This window comes from Gavia stellata, chromosome 17 (assembly GCF_030936135.1).
Source record: "Gavia stellata isolate bGavSte3 chromosome 17, bGavSte3.hap2, whole genome shotgun sequence".
NCBI lineage: Eukaryota > Metazoa > Chordata > Aves > Gaviiformes > Gaviidae > Gavia > Gavia stellata.
Window position 1 is genome coordinate 9,633,734 of NC_082610.1, and position 14,852 is coordinate 9,648,585.

General features: G+C 40.9%; 1 protein-coding gene across 1 annotated transcript; it reads left to right on the plus strand.

The window, feature by feature from the left end:
* The first annotated feature begins 4,500 nt into the window (after positions 1-4,500).
* Positions 4,501-13,911, plus strand: DEPDC7 (DEP domain containing 7). The gene is made up of 9 exons (XM_059826007.1): positions 4,501-4,573; positions 6,968-7,355; positions 9,349-9,479; positions 10,378-10,567; positions 11,360-11,574; positions 12,838-12,980; positions 13,182-13,307; positions 13,431-13,509; positions 13,697-13,911. Exons 1-9 carry the CDS (start codon positions 4,501-4,503, stop codon positions 13,909-13,911), a joined length of 1,560 nt encoding a protein of 519 aa, XP_059681990.1.
* Positions 13,912-14,852: the final 941 nt, after the last annotated feature.

Consider the following 14,852-nt stretch of genomic DNA (forward strand, 5'->3'; position numbering starts at 1 on the left):
TATGATAATTGTGACTTTAAAAAAAAAAGTAATTTCTGTAAGCGAAGCTGTTGATTTTCCCTTACGTGAGTATCTTTATGCGACAGTGAACCATATATTGAAACTTAGTCTTGTCATTTGTGAATGGAATGGAGCAACTTTTTAAGGGTTACTGTTCAAAATGTTCTCCTTTCATCAACTTCAGCACTGCAGTGAATACAGGCATTGTTGATATTTAAGTGGGGAAAAAACAAAAGAGTAACTGTTCTAAATATCTGGAATATTTTTCTGAATTTTTATGGTAATTATTAATTGCTATGTTTTTTCAGAAACAGCCATAAAGATTGGGTTCAATAGATCCTTATGATTGTAGCAATAAAATTTTATGTATGTATAAATTTAAGCTGTGTTGACATACACTTAATCTTTAAAGCTTGTATTGTTGTGGGAAGACATTTGAAACCTAAAGAAAAAAGTTTGGTATAAGAGAGATAGCCTGCTGTAGTCTGATGTGTTTATGAGACGTAAGATTAGAATTTGAAATGCAGAGTCTATGTTAATCCTTCAGAAAAGTGGGATCTAAATTCCTTTGAAAATAAGAAATTGGATAGTGTTCTTCTGCAAGAATGCTTCTTTATTTCATAGTTTTGTCAATTTTCAGTGACATCAGTTTTTTCCCTATTTTTTTAGCACTTAAAATGTGAATAATAATTAGGACATTGAACATTTCTTGGTTTTAGAACATTTTATTTTTCAGGTTTGGGGTCCTTTCAGTTTTTCTGAAAATTTTGAAATTGAAACGGCCTTTTTCCTTTGTTTCTTTCAAGAATACATAACATTTCCCAATCACTTAACCAAGCATTGATCTGCTGTAGATAAAAGAGCAGCACCCCATATTTTCTGTTAATATGCTTCCATCTTTTTTAGGCAACACATCCTTCAACTTTTGTCTTTTCGATAATGATATTGAAAGGCTTAATCACAGTCATTTTTTACTTTGTGAAGTCTTGTATTCAATTATATCTCCTTCATTTGTGCCCAGAATACCTGGAAATTACGGGTGCTTTCACATGCCAATACTGGCTGTCCAGCTTCCAGGTTCATTATGGAAAAAGCTAGACAGCACTTTATGTAAAGGTATTCACCAGTTTCTCACTTTGTGATGACAGAAGTTTCCATTTTGCCTTCTATCTCCCCATAGTCAGAGAAGACCTGAATGTGGGTGACAGCCCACATTATCCTTTCTCTTTATCCTCAAGCAAACACTTAATTGACATGAGTAGGTGAATCAGATCCTGAGCAGCAGACATGCCTGAAATTGTGGCTGTTGAATTTAAATACTCTGTTTCTGCTGTAAGCTTCTAATTAAACCCTACAGTTCTTACATGAGACTCACAGGAATTCTTGAAAACTTAAGTTTGTAAATTCTTCAAAATGGAGGCCCCTCTCTCGATCCTGTTGTAGTTGGTGGGAGCATTTCTAGATGAGCTGGAAATAAATCAAAATAGACTTTTCTTTTGCTGTTCCTCACTATAGAAGATCTTTATAACAGTTTCAAAGAATCTGCCACAACTGTACAAATTGGGACTTAGTTGCATAATTTGTTAAAAATACATTTTAGTCACTGTTAACTAGATCACCAAATCCTTGTTCTGTGTAACTTCACATAACATTATTAGATAGAGAGCCAACAGTAAAGCTTTCCGTATCATCAGTCTTCCTTCACTGGTGCTGTTTATAATCTCCCTTGCAGACTTGCACCCTGCAGACCAGGTTTTGATGTGTTACCTGCACCAGCATCTGTCTTTCTGTGTAGTCCTATATTTTTCAGTGGAACTGTTTTTGGAGCAAGGTTACTGTTCATGTGCACGTAGCAATGCCACTAAGTTGGTCCTAAGTGATTTGATGAATGAATTATGTTAATTATGTCTTTGTAACTGGCATTCTCTTGTGCACCCTGTGTTCCAACTTTATGGAGGTTAATTTGGGGAAAACACTGTGGAAGGTGAAGCCAAATACGGAGTGTTGCACTTTCATCCTGAGATCTTTCCACTGCAGTCTAAGGAATTACATCATCTAAGAATGACCGTACTGGCTGCACAAGATTGCATTCTTTAAAATGACTGTATAAAAGTATTAATAAATAAGATGATAATGTATATATTAATAATTACATGGAATATATATGTGTTTTAGGAAGGCATTTTATAATAATGTTATTGTAAGAAATACTAAAAGTTGCATAGCATTTTTCAACATTCTTTGATACCAGATACCGTTCGAGAGCAGCTGGCTGACCAGCTGCCATCTGCCTGTGGAGAAACTGGTGTGTTCTGGTTGTGGTCCCTGTGTGGAAACATGGAGGCAAAGGCAGAAATCCAGGGTAGACTGCTGACCACCTAGTAGTAAAATAAAAGAATAAAAATCTTACGACCTTCTAGAATAGCAGCTTGCAGTGCGTTAGCTGTGGTTCACTCTGGTCCCTGCAAGCGGTATTTTGACAAATTGTTCTCTAGTGTAATGTTCTCAACTGATCAGTACACCTCCTATTTGAAAATGTTTGTAGTTCTAAATTCTCTCAAGATTATGGTGAAATATTGCAGAATGGTTGACTGCGTCACTTTATTTCAACAACTATGCAAAAATAAATTATTTTTAAAAATGAAAATCAACTCAGGCATTTACTGATTTGCAGTTAATGTATTTTGGCAATGTATCAAAAAAGTGTAGCATCAAACTATTACAAAAGTAGGGAATAATAAAGTAATGTATCAGGGAAATCCCCATTGACCCATGCATTATATATATTTTTTTTATTTGGTTCTTAACGGCAACTGTCAAACCAGACACCTGCGAGTCAGAAGAATTTTTTTTTTTAACAATTTACCCTCTTCCCCCAAGAAAGCAAGCTCTGTTTGTCACTTCCTACTCTTGAAAAACAATATGAACTTTCATTTTCAAAGGCTAGCATTTTGCGACAGTTTGAATAGATTTCTTTTTCTCTGGGCTTAAGACTTCTGTATCTGAAAAACTTAACAAGAACTTCCACTCTTAGAACTCCATTATTAAATACTTTGTTGCTCTGTCAGTGAAAAATGAAGAAATATTTGTTTGCCGTAAGTTTGTGGTTTCTAGTTCCCGGTACCAATTTTTCACAGCTTAAAATGAAGTCCATTGTTTATTCATTTGTATACGATGAACAAACTGACAGTGCCCTACCTTTAAGCGTGACAAATGAGGATAAAAGAAGGCTAACTTGAGCTTCAGTGGGTAGTAGGCGCCCTGCACTTTACACCTGCTTGCACGGAACTCGTAGAATGGGCTAAAGTTTCACAGGCGATTTTGTTTTACCATCAACAGTTCAATAATGTAAGAACTCAAAATTAATTTTTGTATCATGTGTCATATCTATGTTATTCAGTCTTCAATGTGCATTATATGCTTTTGAGTTTGCGTGTCATGGAGATCAATTTGGCTTTGTGTGTGCTCCTATTGAAATCAGTCCAAATACACGATTGAGTTTTATGTTGTCCTAATACACTATCATTGAGTAACAATCATCAAAATACTCTCTACTTAGTAGAAAATGATGTTTCCTATAGTCAGTAGAAAAAACTTTTTATTACCCTGAAAGTGAAGTAGTTATTGCATTCCAATAAAAAATGCCTACTGCTGTAATAAACAGCTCATATAAGACATCAGAGGGAAATCTCAACCATATGTGGTTCTCCAAGCCGTCTGTCCTGGTAACGAGCAAGAACACTGCGGAGTTGTTCATCCCCAAGGCCTACCCGTACAAGGCCTGTTCTGGGGTTAACTGAAGGAAGGGGGGCTGACCAGTTTGATTTTTTAAAATTACGCAGTCACTACGGGGAAAAGTTTGCATTCTGTGCTCTGACAACAGTTGCATGTCCTATTGGAGGACGGCAGGGTAGCGTTCGCATTGCTGTAGGAAGCATCAGGGATTTTGCAGCTCGGGTGTCGGGGCGCGGCCGGCCCTCGGCCAGCTCAGAGCAGCGCTACCCTCGCGCGCCACAACCGCAACGCTGGTAAAGGCAAACTCTCTGCTGCGCTTTCTCCCCTCTCCCCCCAAGGCAGTCACCGTTTGCGGATCCTGCTGGTGTTCGCGTTGGCAGAAACTAAATCTTGTACATCTGTCCGGTCGCGGGTCAGGCCGCGCCGGTTGGCGGATGGGCCCGGATGCAGCTCCGGGGCGGGGCGTCTGGAGGGGCTTTCGCGGCGCTCTCTGCCGTCACAGCCCCTCAGAGGAAGGGCGGCGGGGCTCAGTCTCCCCCCGAGCCGCCGTCTCCGCGGCCGGCTGCTCTGAGGCGCTCCCGCCTCGCGGCAGGCCCGCAGCAGCACGCGGGCAGCCGTTCAACCGCCGCCGCCGCGCGCGCCCCGCCCCCGGGCCCGGGCCCGACCAATGGGGGTAGGTGCGGGCGGGGCGGCCCCGCCCCTTGGCGGGCTACCTCTCCCCGCGGGCGGCGCGCGGCGGGGCAGTGCGCGGAGCCGTCGCCGGTCATGGCCACGGTGCGGGAGAAGGCGGCGGCTTTGAGCCTCAGCGCTGTCTGCAGCCCCGCCGCCAGGCCGCCGGGTACGGGGCAGGGGGCGGGACGGCGGCTGAGCGGGGCTGGCGTGGCGCGGACTGCGGCGCCCCGTCGGGTTGGGGTGCCCTCAGCCCGGGCTTGGTGGGGACGGGCTGGTGAGGTGAGGGGGGTCCGCCCCGCCGCGGGCTCGGGGCGTCGGAGCCGTCCGGCTCTGCGCTTGGCCCCTGCCCGCCGGGAGCTCCCTGCCGGCGCCGTTCCCCGCTCCACAGAAGTTCGAAAGTTGGCCGCGCTCCGCCGCCGGCGGAGGGAGGTGTTTCCGCCGGGAGGCCCCGTCCGGGCTTCGCGTCTGCCCCGCCGCCCCTCACCGAGCCCGGCCCCCGCCGCCGCGGTGGGGCAGCTTCGCTGACGTGCGGCAGCCCCGCGGCCCGGGCGGGGGGGCTTGGGCTGGGGCGGAGGCGCCAGCGCGGTGCCGGCCGCGGGGCTGCGGGCGGCGGGGAGTAACAGGGAGACTGGAGCAGCTGTTGCTGTCCTGAAAGCGAGTTAGAAAGCAGGTGGCTCGTTAGTGCACCGTCAGGGGCTAAAGGTGGCTTGTTGAGAACAGTTTCTGCTTTTTTCCCCGCCTCAAGCACCTTAACTTCGTAAAACCTTGTAACCTTAACACTTAATGCCACACTCAATACCACTTCCCCTCAAAAGATTTTGGGGGAGTGTGTGGGAGGAAGAGGTGATAAAGCAGTGGTTAGTAGCAGAATTATTGCAGGTAGTATGTGTTGGTATTTATTTTAGTAACAGAAACCAGCCTTGATGTATGTTTGGTGGTGTTGGGTTTGGCTTTTTCTCCTTCCAAACAGGCCAGTCAGCTATTAACATGTAGGCCTGGAAGGAAATTCTGTTTTGTTTGTTCTGCCTACCTGAAGGTGTCGTCAGGTTAAAGTATCAGCAAGTGCATGCGTTGTTCGACTTGTACTTTTAAAGCTTTGGAAACTGGAGGTTCTGGAAGATTCCTACCTAGTCTGCTTAAATGCCTTGTATTAAAAAGCTTTTTTTTTCCTGACATGAATCTTTTCAGAAAGCGGGTGTCTATTTGATAATGGCCCTGAATATAACTGTTGCTGTCCTTTATAACAGTGCTGGTGGGTTCTAATGCTATTGTGTTCCCTGCTTTTTTCTTTTCTTTTTCCCCAGTCTCTACTGCCCCTCTAACTTCCCCCCTCCCCCTGCCAACTTGCTAATTGCTGGGCTCTCTGGTAGATGGAGATCAGCTGGAAACTCTAGTGCCCAAAATTGAAATCTAATTCTCTAATTAAAACTGCTTCAGACTAAACAGAACAGAAAAAATACCTCCTGCATCTCTGTGGAAAATGTTCACGGTAATATGTTCCAGAATGAGTTGCATGTTGTTTTTTTTTAAACACTGCATTACACTGTTAATTCATTTGGTTTGAGGTCTGTCATAACCCCAGATGGCTTCCTGTGGGATTGCTGCCAACTCTTCATTCTGTATTTTGTCCTTCAGCTTTGATTTCTCTCTTCTTCCTCTGCTTTCTCTCTGAATAAATTATTCATCTGATTTACTGAGAGACATATTCTAATTCTAACCTCTCTGGTGGCTGCAGCTCTTCCCAGTTAGGTGCCACCTGCAAACTTTGTAAGCATACTCTGTATTTTTAAGTCCTTGTGGAGGCTGAGTCTAGCCTCTGGTCAAACTGTTAGTTGCTAGTATGCTATTCTGAACCAGATTGGTAAATGAGTAATAGTTTAGTGGTTTTATTGGGGGAGGGAAGACTGGTTGGCTCAAGGAAATGACATTGAGCACACAGAGCTTAAGTCTCAGTTGGAGCTGTGGTGGTAGAAGGCTGTTCTGTGGGCTAAGTGTTGAGTGAGTGGTGTCTCAAGAGAATTCTTGATCTTGTTAGTGATATGCTAAGCACCACTACTAGACAGCTTGTGTGTATGCGCAGTCCTGATGGAAACAAGGTTCTGATGTGTCTCTTCATCGCTGCTTCCCTCTTCCGCTGCCCAGCTGTATAGTTTTGTCAGTGTTAGTAGAGGAACTGGGGAGTTACAAGTACATACAGCTAGCTTTTGATTGTGGGAATGTGTGCTTAGGAGTAGGTTCTGCAAGTGTAACCATTAGGCCATGGAGGAGCATGCAAAAGGGTAGTGTCAAAGTGACAGGCTGAACAAGTTAGAAGCTCCAGGTTGCAAAGCTTCAGGCTAATGTAATGAGAGCAACCACCAGAGCGAGATACATTGGTACAATGCAGGCAGACTTGCTAAGAAAGTAGCAAAATGTTAATACATGAGCAACCCAAGCCAAACCGGAAATCTCAAAAGATTTTTAAATCCTTTCAAGATTCATAAAAGCTAGTAGCCAGAAAGGGGGCAGTTCTTTTCTAATTGCAGCATGAATTCAATCTTTATGCCTTCTCTGTTCTTAGGCTTTAGCTTGGCGCAGAAACCATTTGGAGCAACATATGTCTGGAGCAGCATTATCAATGCACTTCAAACTCAAGTGGAAGTGAAAAAGCGTCGCCAGAACCTGAAGTGCTATCATGACTGTTTTATTGGTTCAGATGCAGTGGATGTTGTCTTTGCCCATCTTCTGCAGAACAAGTATTTTGGGGATGTTGATATTTCCCGTGTTAAAATAGTGCGTGTATGTCAAGCGCTGATGGATTACAAAGTATTTGAGGCTGTTTCAACTAGGGTCTTTGGAAAAGACAAACGATCTGTATTTGAAGACAGTAGCAGTAGCCTTTACAGATTCACAAATGTCTCAAACCAAATGGAACTTGATAAAGATTACCAGCAGTGTACACCACAAAGGTTAGTACCTGGAAGGTGAAGATAAAAAAATTTTTTACATTAGGAAAATGTTATGTATTTGGGGGGAGAGAAGGGAAAACTGTTGTACAATTACAAGACTGGGGGAGGGGGGAAGTAGATACTATACAGATATTTGTGAGTGGAAGATAGGTAGGATACAGCAATTTGAAGTCAGTAAATCATTCGGCTTGTGTAGTTACTTGTTTCCTGTGTCTGTTACCACATTGCCTTGGGGGAGAGGAGTAGCAGGGTCGAAATTAAGTGTATTACAGATACTGATCTGTGGGGCTCTAAGCCAATATAACCAACTGGAATTCAGATGCATCAGGCTACTGCAATGGAATGAACTTCAGTCACTGTGCACCTAGCTCTGGCATAAGCCAGTAATTCATCCAGTTTTTAAGGAAAAAACAGGTAAAAATTGCTTTCTTCTTGCATTATCTTGCTTTACTACATTTCAAATTTAGCTTTTTGAGATGTTTTCAGGTGCTTCTTCTTGTGTGTATGACTTGTTCCTAGGCTAGGTAGCAGGCTATTGCGTGCCATCATAGAACCAGAGGGAAGTGCAATTGTGAGGTTTTGTTTCCCTGTCTCTTTAGGCGTGGGCAGAGAAAACCCTGGTACTAACTAAACCATCACAAAACAGAACACACTGCTGTGTAGATGACACTTTGCCAAATAACTTCCCTTAAACAGTTTTTGTCAAGTGTACATCTCTGAACATATTCCAACATACTCTTACAAGCAACTGGATTCATGTAGTTATTGCAATACTTTTAGCAATATGCAATTTTGAAAATTGCGAATGGTATTGACCTAAAAAGAAAATACCTAGTGATTGATGCATTCATGAGTAGCAAATGTGAACTTCAGTGCATCAGCCCAACTGATCAGAAAATTCTAAAAGCAGAGACTAAAAATGGATAGTTCCTTGGTCCTGCTTCTCCCCCCTCTTTCTCCCCCCACCCTACCCTGACTAGCTCTTGTTCTGTGCTAAAGCAAACTGTCCCAAGTCTTTATTTGGAAAGGGGAGAATTCGTGAGAAACTAACAACATTTTAATCAAATGTGGTATTTAAAAATATATTAATCACAAGAGCTGTTAAAGCAAGACTTAGAATATATCGGACAAACAGTCACGAAACAAGGTTATTCATGTTTTATTAGTGTAGAATGAAAGTGTTTTTCTTCTGGGTAGGGCACAGATCCATTGGATTACATTTCTTCATTTAGTAAACGGAACAGATCTACCGATACATACAGCTTGTCACATACATAGCAAAGATAGTGGACATAAAATGGATTTTTCAGTGCCCTAAAACAAAGAAGCTATAGAAATTGAAATGAAACAAATAAGCTTGGAGGAATAGTAATTTTGTGGCTGGAGTTGTTATGCTATCTACTCAATAGTGTATGAAAGCAGTTATGAGAAGAACCAGCTAACATACAGAAATGGACGACAAGTTTCTGAAGTCTTCCATTAGCTGGTGGCATGAACAAGCCACATAACTTTAGGAAAAGTGTTGCTATGGAGCAACTGCCTTCTAGGTTTTTCAAGAACAGCTCTTAATTTTTGTCTTCACTTCACCATCAGGAATAATGTCTTAAAACTCTGGAGGTTTTGAGGGGGGAGTTTTGTTTTATTGTTTTTTAAAATAATTACCCCTCCTTAACCATTTCCTCTTCTCATATTTTCTCTGTGGTAATTGAGGTAGCTTGCTGATGCTGGCTGTGACAAATTCCAAGAGAGGAACTATGCACTTGCATGCAACTGTTGCACGCAAGTGATTCTTTAAGGTATCATACATACTCCTGTGTGACTTGGACAGAGAAAGTGTTGGGTGGGGGAGAGAGGGGAGAAGGTTTATGAAAATATTTATAGAGAGAAAACATTTTTTAATTTTGGACAGTTGTCCATATCTTTATGTTGCGTGGTATGTTTTTTTATCCATATATATGGATATAAATATATAAAAACTGTTTCTTAATCTCAGACATGAGAAGAGCATGTTATTTCACTCTACTCCTGTCAAACCAGAAAGCTTGGAGGATCTCTGGGAAAACCTGAGTTTAAAGCCTGCCAATACCCCTCAAGTAAACATCTCGGATAGTTTGTCCCGTCGAGGTAAGCCAAATAATGTCTCAGTCATTTGTTTGTGGGAGAAGGAGGATAACTGTGGGACTGGAAAGGCTTATGCCTGTCAGATTGGAGAGAGAGTCAAACTGACTCTCGTAGTATTTTGTTTTGAACACCATTTCATAACAAAGGCAAATTATATTTGTTGCAGGCTTGCTTTTACCTTTTTATTTCAGCAGACAGGGCCCATTATCTCTAGTTGAAATAAATCAGTGTTGAATTTTGTGGAGAAGAATACACAATTGTGTAGAGCTTGACTTGAGTTAGGAACGTTCTTGATAATATTCAATTACCTGCGCTACTTCCATGCTTGACTTAATCATGGCCTATAGTCTACTGTCAGCTAAAACTCTTCCCTAGCTTTTAAACTGTGTATCTGCACCATCCAGCGCTCCTTCAGTATTGTGTGAAACTGTTCCTGACAATTCATGTCTTCTCTCTCAGACTAAACTGTGATCTAATGTGTTTTTTCCTTTGGTTAAAAATGCTAATGGAGCCTAGAAACTCTCAAAACTCAAGCCAGATCATAATTGTGGAAGCTGTGATAAGGATAGTGTCACTGTTACACTTTTCTAAATTCCTTATCTAGAACAAAGAAGGCTTGCAAATTGGAGCACAAAGAATGTAAGGCACTTCATACTTACCCAAAAAGCAGTTCTCCAACATTTGTAGTTAGCTAAACAAATGGTTAATTCTTCCCTTCTGCAGTGATAAAATGCACTTAATGCTGATAAGGGCCACACTCTCTGCTACTGTAAATATTTATTTTGGTAAAATTAATCTGTTAGGTTAAGACTGATGGGAGGAAGGGGAGTTGTTTCTTTCATAATCTCTCTTTTTGCACATGCTGAATCTCAGTGTGCTTTGTGTATTCCACCTTTCCCAGTTATTAATGAAGTATGGCAAGAACAAACAATTGCTCGTCTGCTGCAGCTTGTAGACCTTCCGCTCCTTGAGTCTTTGCTTGAGCACCAAGAGATCAGACCTCAGCTTCCACAACCAAGGAAGGGAACTGGATATGTCATCACAAGTAACTATCTAGACAGAGAGATTCTCAAGGCTTTCAGTGACTCACAGTAAGTATTCATTGCTCACCTCTGCAGCTTCGAAAAACTTTCTGCTTTCATAGGAATGTAAAACACACTTGATCTTTGGGTAGAAATGTAGTAGTTTCCAGTACTGCAGAAAGGATGTGAGTAGGCACGTTGCTCACCATTAGACTTGACTGGATTAACAGATAAATAGCAATTGCTAAGCTCTAAACCAGAAGTAGCTGAGATGATTTGTGTTGAACACTGGAAGAGTTTTTGAATGCAGTGATAGTATTTGATAGTATACAGAGGGGGAATTGTTTGCTGCACTGAGGGAAGAATAGAGCATTTTGCTACCATCTTGAAATTTTTTTCCTTAAAAAATTACCTGTGAGGGAGTAGTGTAGTTTCTCGTACTATATCAAAAAAAGCCATGAATGCTGAGCCTGAAACTGTTAAAAACATAGTCTGAAAAACTTTTACCAATCTGAATCGGATCAAGGTTCACTTTTCTGTTTATCTAGCAATAATTATGTCCTTGTCTAACAGTAGAGGATATCACTAACTTAGGTTTAACTGCTTGTGAGTGTTTACCTGTGTGGGTTACTAATTATTCATCTTGATTGAATACATAACAAAGAGGTATATGGCTATGGTCTACCTGAGTGTGTCAGGAAAAGTGTCTTTTTTTTTTTTGTTGATTTCTAAGTACCATGTATTTAAATACTCTCATGCGGTGAGAAACCAGTCTACTTACTTTCTGTGAAACACAATGCAAGCGACTCTGAAAGGCATCAGTAAGTAATGCTACAAAGTTAAACCACTCTTGTCTTTTAGAACAGACGAATGGCTCTCAGCAGCAATAGATTGCTTGGAATATCTTCCAGATCATGTGGTGGTAGATATCAGCAGGAACTTGCCTGATCAACCAGATAAAGCAGACATGTGGAAACTACTGTTGTTTGAAAATATTGGTAGATACTACGGCCAAAAAAAGGAGCCGCTGTTAAGCCATGCATCTGAAATTCATCTAGGAATTGCAGAACTATTAGGTAAGCTAAAGCTATATTCCTAAGCTTATGTGAGAGAGGTACTGACAAACCGAGTATTTACTACAGCAGCCAAGCTTAAAGGTTGACAGGGGAGGTTCAGGCTGGATATTAGGAAAAATTTCTTTACTGAGAGAGTGGTCAAACATTGGAACAGGCTGCCCAGAGAGGTGATGGAGTCACCATCACTGGAGGTTTTCAAAAAGCATGTAGATGTGGACATGGTTTAGTGGCCGTGGTGGTGTTGGGTTGATGGTTGGACTTGATCTTACGGGTCTTTTCCAACCTTAATGATTTTGTAATTCTGTGATTCTGCAAGATTTTAATTTCTAGTCATGAAGACTGTGCTTTAAAATAAAGACAAGTTTTCGTCCTGACTATATGCAGTTCCATAGTTTGTGTTCAGTTCTGTGTAGAATGGCTGTGAAACTGGAGTGCTATAATTTGGTAGTAGTTGATATCCATGGAAATTAAATATCCATGGGAAATTAAATATAAATATGGCCTAATATTAAATACTGTTAAAGCTTTGTGGATGCTTTTGTATCCCATTCACAACTTCCCCTCTTGTCCACAGAAATATGCATTTCTTAAATTTTATGTTTAGAGAGTATATTAGAAAGCTTTTGATGTTTTAGTTATCAATTAACATCTCATCCATGTTCTCCTTATTTTTCATCCTTCTCTGCCTTGATTATTCTTCTTGTTCTATGTTGGTAGGAATATTTCTCATTTATATCCCATTCCTCCTCCCTACATGATAAAGAGAGGATACTAGTACAACCCACTTCATTTAAATAATTCACACACCTAAAAAGGGTATTCTGCATAGGAAGGCCAATTAAAACTTAGCGAAGCTCTACAGAATTGTTTGCAATTAATTCATCAAGCTAGCCCATTTATCTAGGACGTATTCCTCATTTCTTGGTAGATCTTTATTTCTACAATAAGAGGTTGTTAATTTTCTAAACAGAACCATTTTCCCTTTTCAGTATTTCACATTCCATTCAAGATGGCTGAGCTGTAATTGACCTTAATTGAAAGTGAGCTCTCTTAAATATCAGGCTAAAAGCCTGGGTGTGGGCTGTTCTCAAATTGTATGCAAACAGCTCTCATCAGCCTGTGAGAAATTTTTGTGAGAATGAATTGCTTTGTTTGACCAGTTCTGTTTAGAGAGATGAACTTCTTTTTAGTGGCTAATTTAGGTGTTTTATTGTAACATTTATTTAAATAAATACAGCAATAGAGGCCTTTATCTCTCCCCAGTGAATGGGAAGATGGAGCAATCTTTAGAAGCTGTTCAACTCTATTTGAAACTTCTAGACAGCCAAGTCAGGGAGGAGTTCAGAAGACTACTGTACTTCATGGCTGTTGCAGCACATAATTCTGAGCTCAAACTACAGAAGGAGGTAAATCTGCATATTTGACTGTTACATGTTGCTTTACGCTTACTGAATTCTAGAGGTCCTAGATACTGGCCAGAAACACGTTTGTAGCTTAAATATGTGACTACAGGAGAAGCAAGGACTCTAGAAGAACAAAGGCAATGCCCTTCTTAAAGAAGGAGACTAATTATCCTCTTCTGGTTGTTATTTCACATTATCCTTTAGAGTGACAACAGGATGGTTGTGAAAAGAACATTCTCTAAAGCTATTATCAATAATAAAACCTTATCCAGAGGGAAAACTGACCTCCTGATCTTGTTCCTTGTGGATCACCAAAAAGATGTGTTAAAGGTAAGTGCTAGAAAATGACCAGGTTTTTGTTATCTTGTATGCTTATGCAGAATTGTCTTTTTCTAAGCTGTTTTCTAAGCTTTTTCTAAGGTGCTGTTTGACTGTCTTTTCTTTCTATTTGAGATCCCAGGGACACTGCATAAAATGGTCAGCAATAAACTGGTGGCTTTACAGAAAGGCCAAGATCCTAGTAAGATAACAGGTAACAGTTTAAACTGAACTTTTTGTTCTTGTCATGCACCCAGATGAGAAATAGAAGGGACTGAGATGATGCAAAAAGACTTGCTGTAACAATGACTAATTTGACCCTAATGGAGGATGGGTTTGTAGAATCTTGAGGGTGGTTGACTGTGGTGCTAACTATCTGAATGTCTCATGTTTCCTTTTAGGCTATACCTTTTGCCAAAAACTTGATGAAAGAGAGTATCGCTCCAATACAGAGAAGACCACAAAAGATGAGCTATTATCTCTATTGAAAGCTATTGATGAAGATTCAAAGCTCTCTGACAAAGAGAGAAAGAGACTGCTAGGTCAGTTTCATAGTAGTAATCCAAGTATTTTTATGCAGTATTTTGGAGACAGAGTTACCAATATGTGTGTGTGACTTTAAATATAGATTACTTCCTATACTCCAGCATTGAGAACACTAATATATCTGTAAATCTTTTGTATTCATGTATCTAATAAAATTATTTTGTGGAAATGGATGGAATTTATACAATTATTACCAAAGCCAATGGTACCCAAGTTTAGCCTCTACTTATACTTTAGCTTTCCTCGTTCTTAGTTGCTGTCAGGCCAAAATAATCCTTCCTTTTCCTCACCTAAAGCCAAGTCTATTGACTCCCTATATTCAGGTATCAAAATTATTGGGATGGGAAACACGTCTCCATGAATGAGATCTCTCTGCCTTCTTTTTTTGCTCCAGCACTGAATTTTACGCTGAACAGTTTTTTTCTAATTGGCCTTGCATTATGTGACTCCATCATGTAGCATTGATCTGCGACTTGCTGTGTAATGGACAGAGCTGAATAACATCATCTGCTTGATATTCCACAGTTTTTCTTGAGGCTTGCCAGCTAACTATACTCTGTATGTATATGACAAATTACTATGCTGTTTTAAGCTAAAATGGCACCACATTGAGGAATTGCCAGGGAAGATGACTTTTTTTGCAGCTGAATCCGACTCTGTACCCTGAACTCCCATTGAATCTCCTGGGATGGTAAAGATATTCTGGATTTTTAAGTCAATCTGGCTTTGGTTGCCACCGAACATACTGTTTATGGCTAGTTATCTTCATCCCTGCAGTGTTTTATGCTCTCTGTAAGTCATATTGATGCCACCAGCTGTAATTAGAAAAGAGCTGGAACAAATTAAAGGCCTTTGGGTTTTCTTATGGCTGTATATTTATCTATGTCTAGTCTACAGTGGAAATCCCAAGCTGTGCAACACGGACAATTGCAAAGAGGAAAACGTATAGCGTGATCAGAGATCTAATTTTGACTCTTGTGGAGTTATCTTTGGGGTGATGCCAGCAAAACT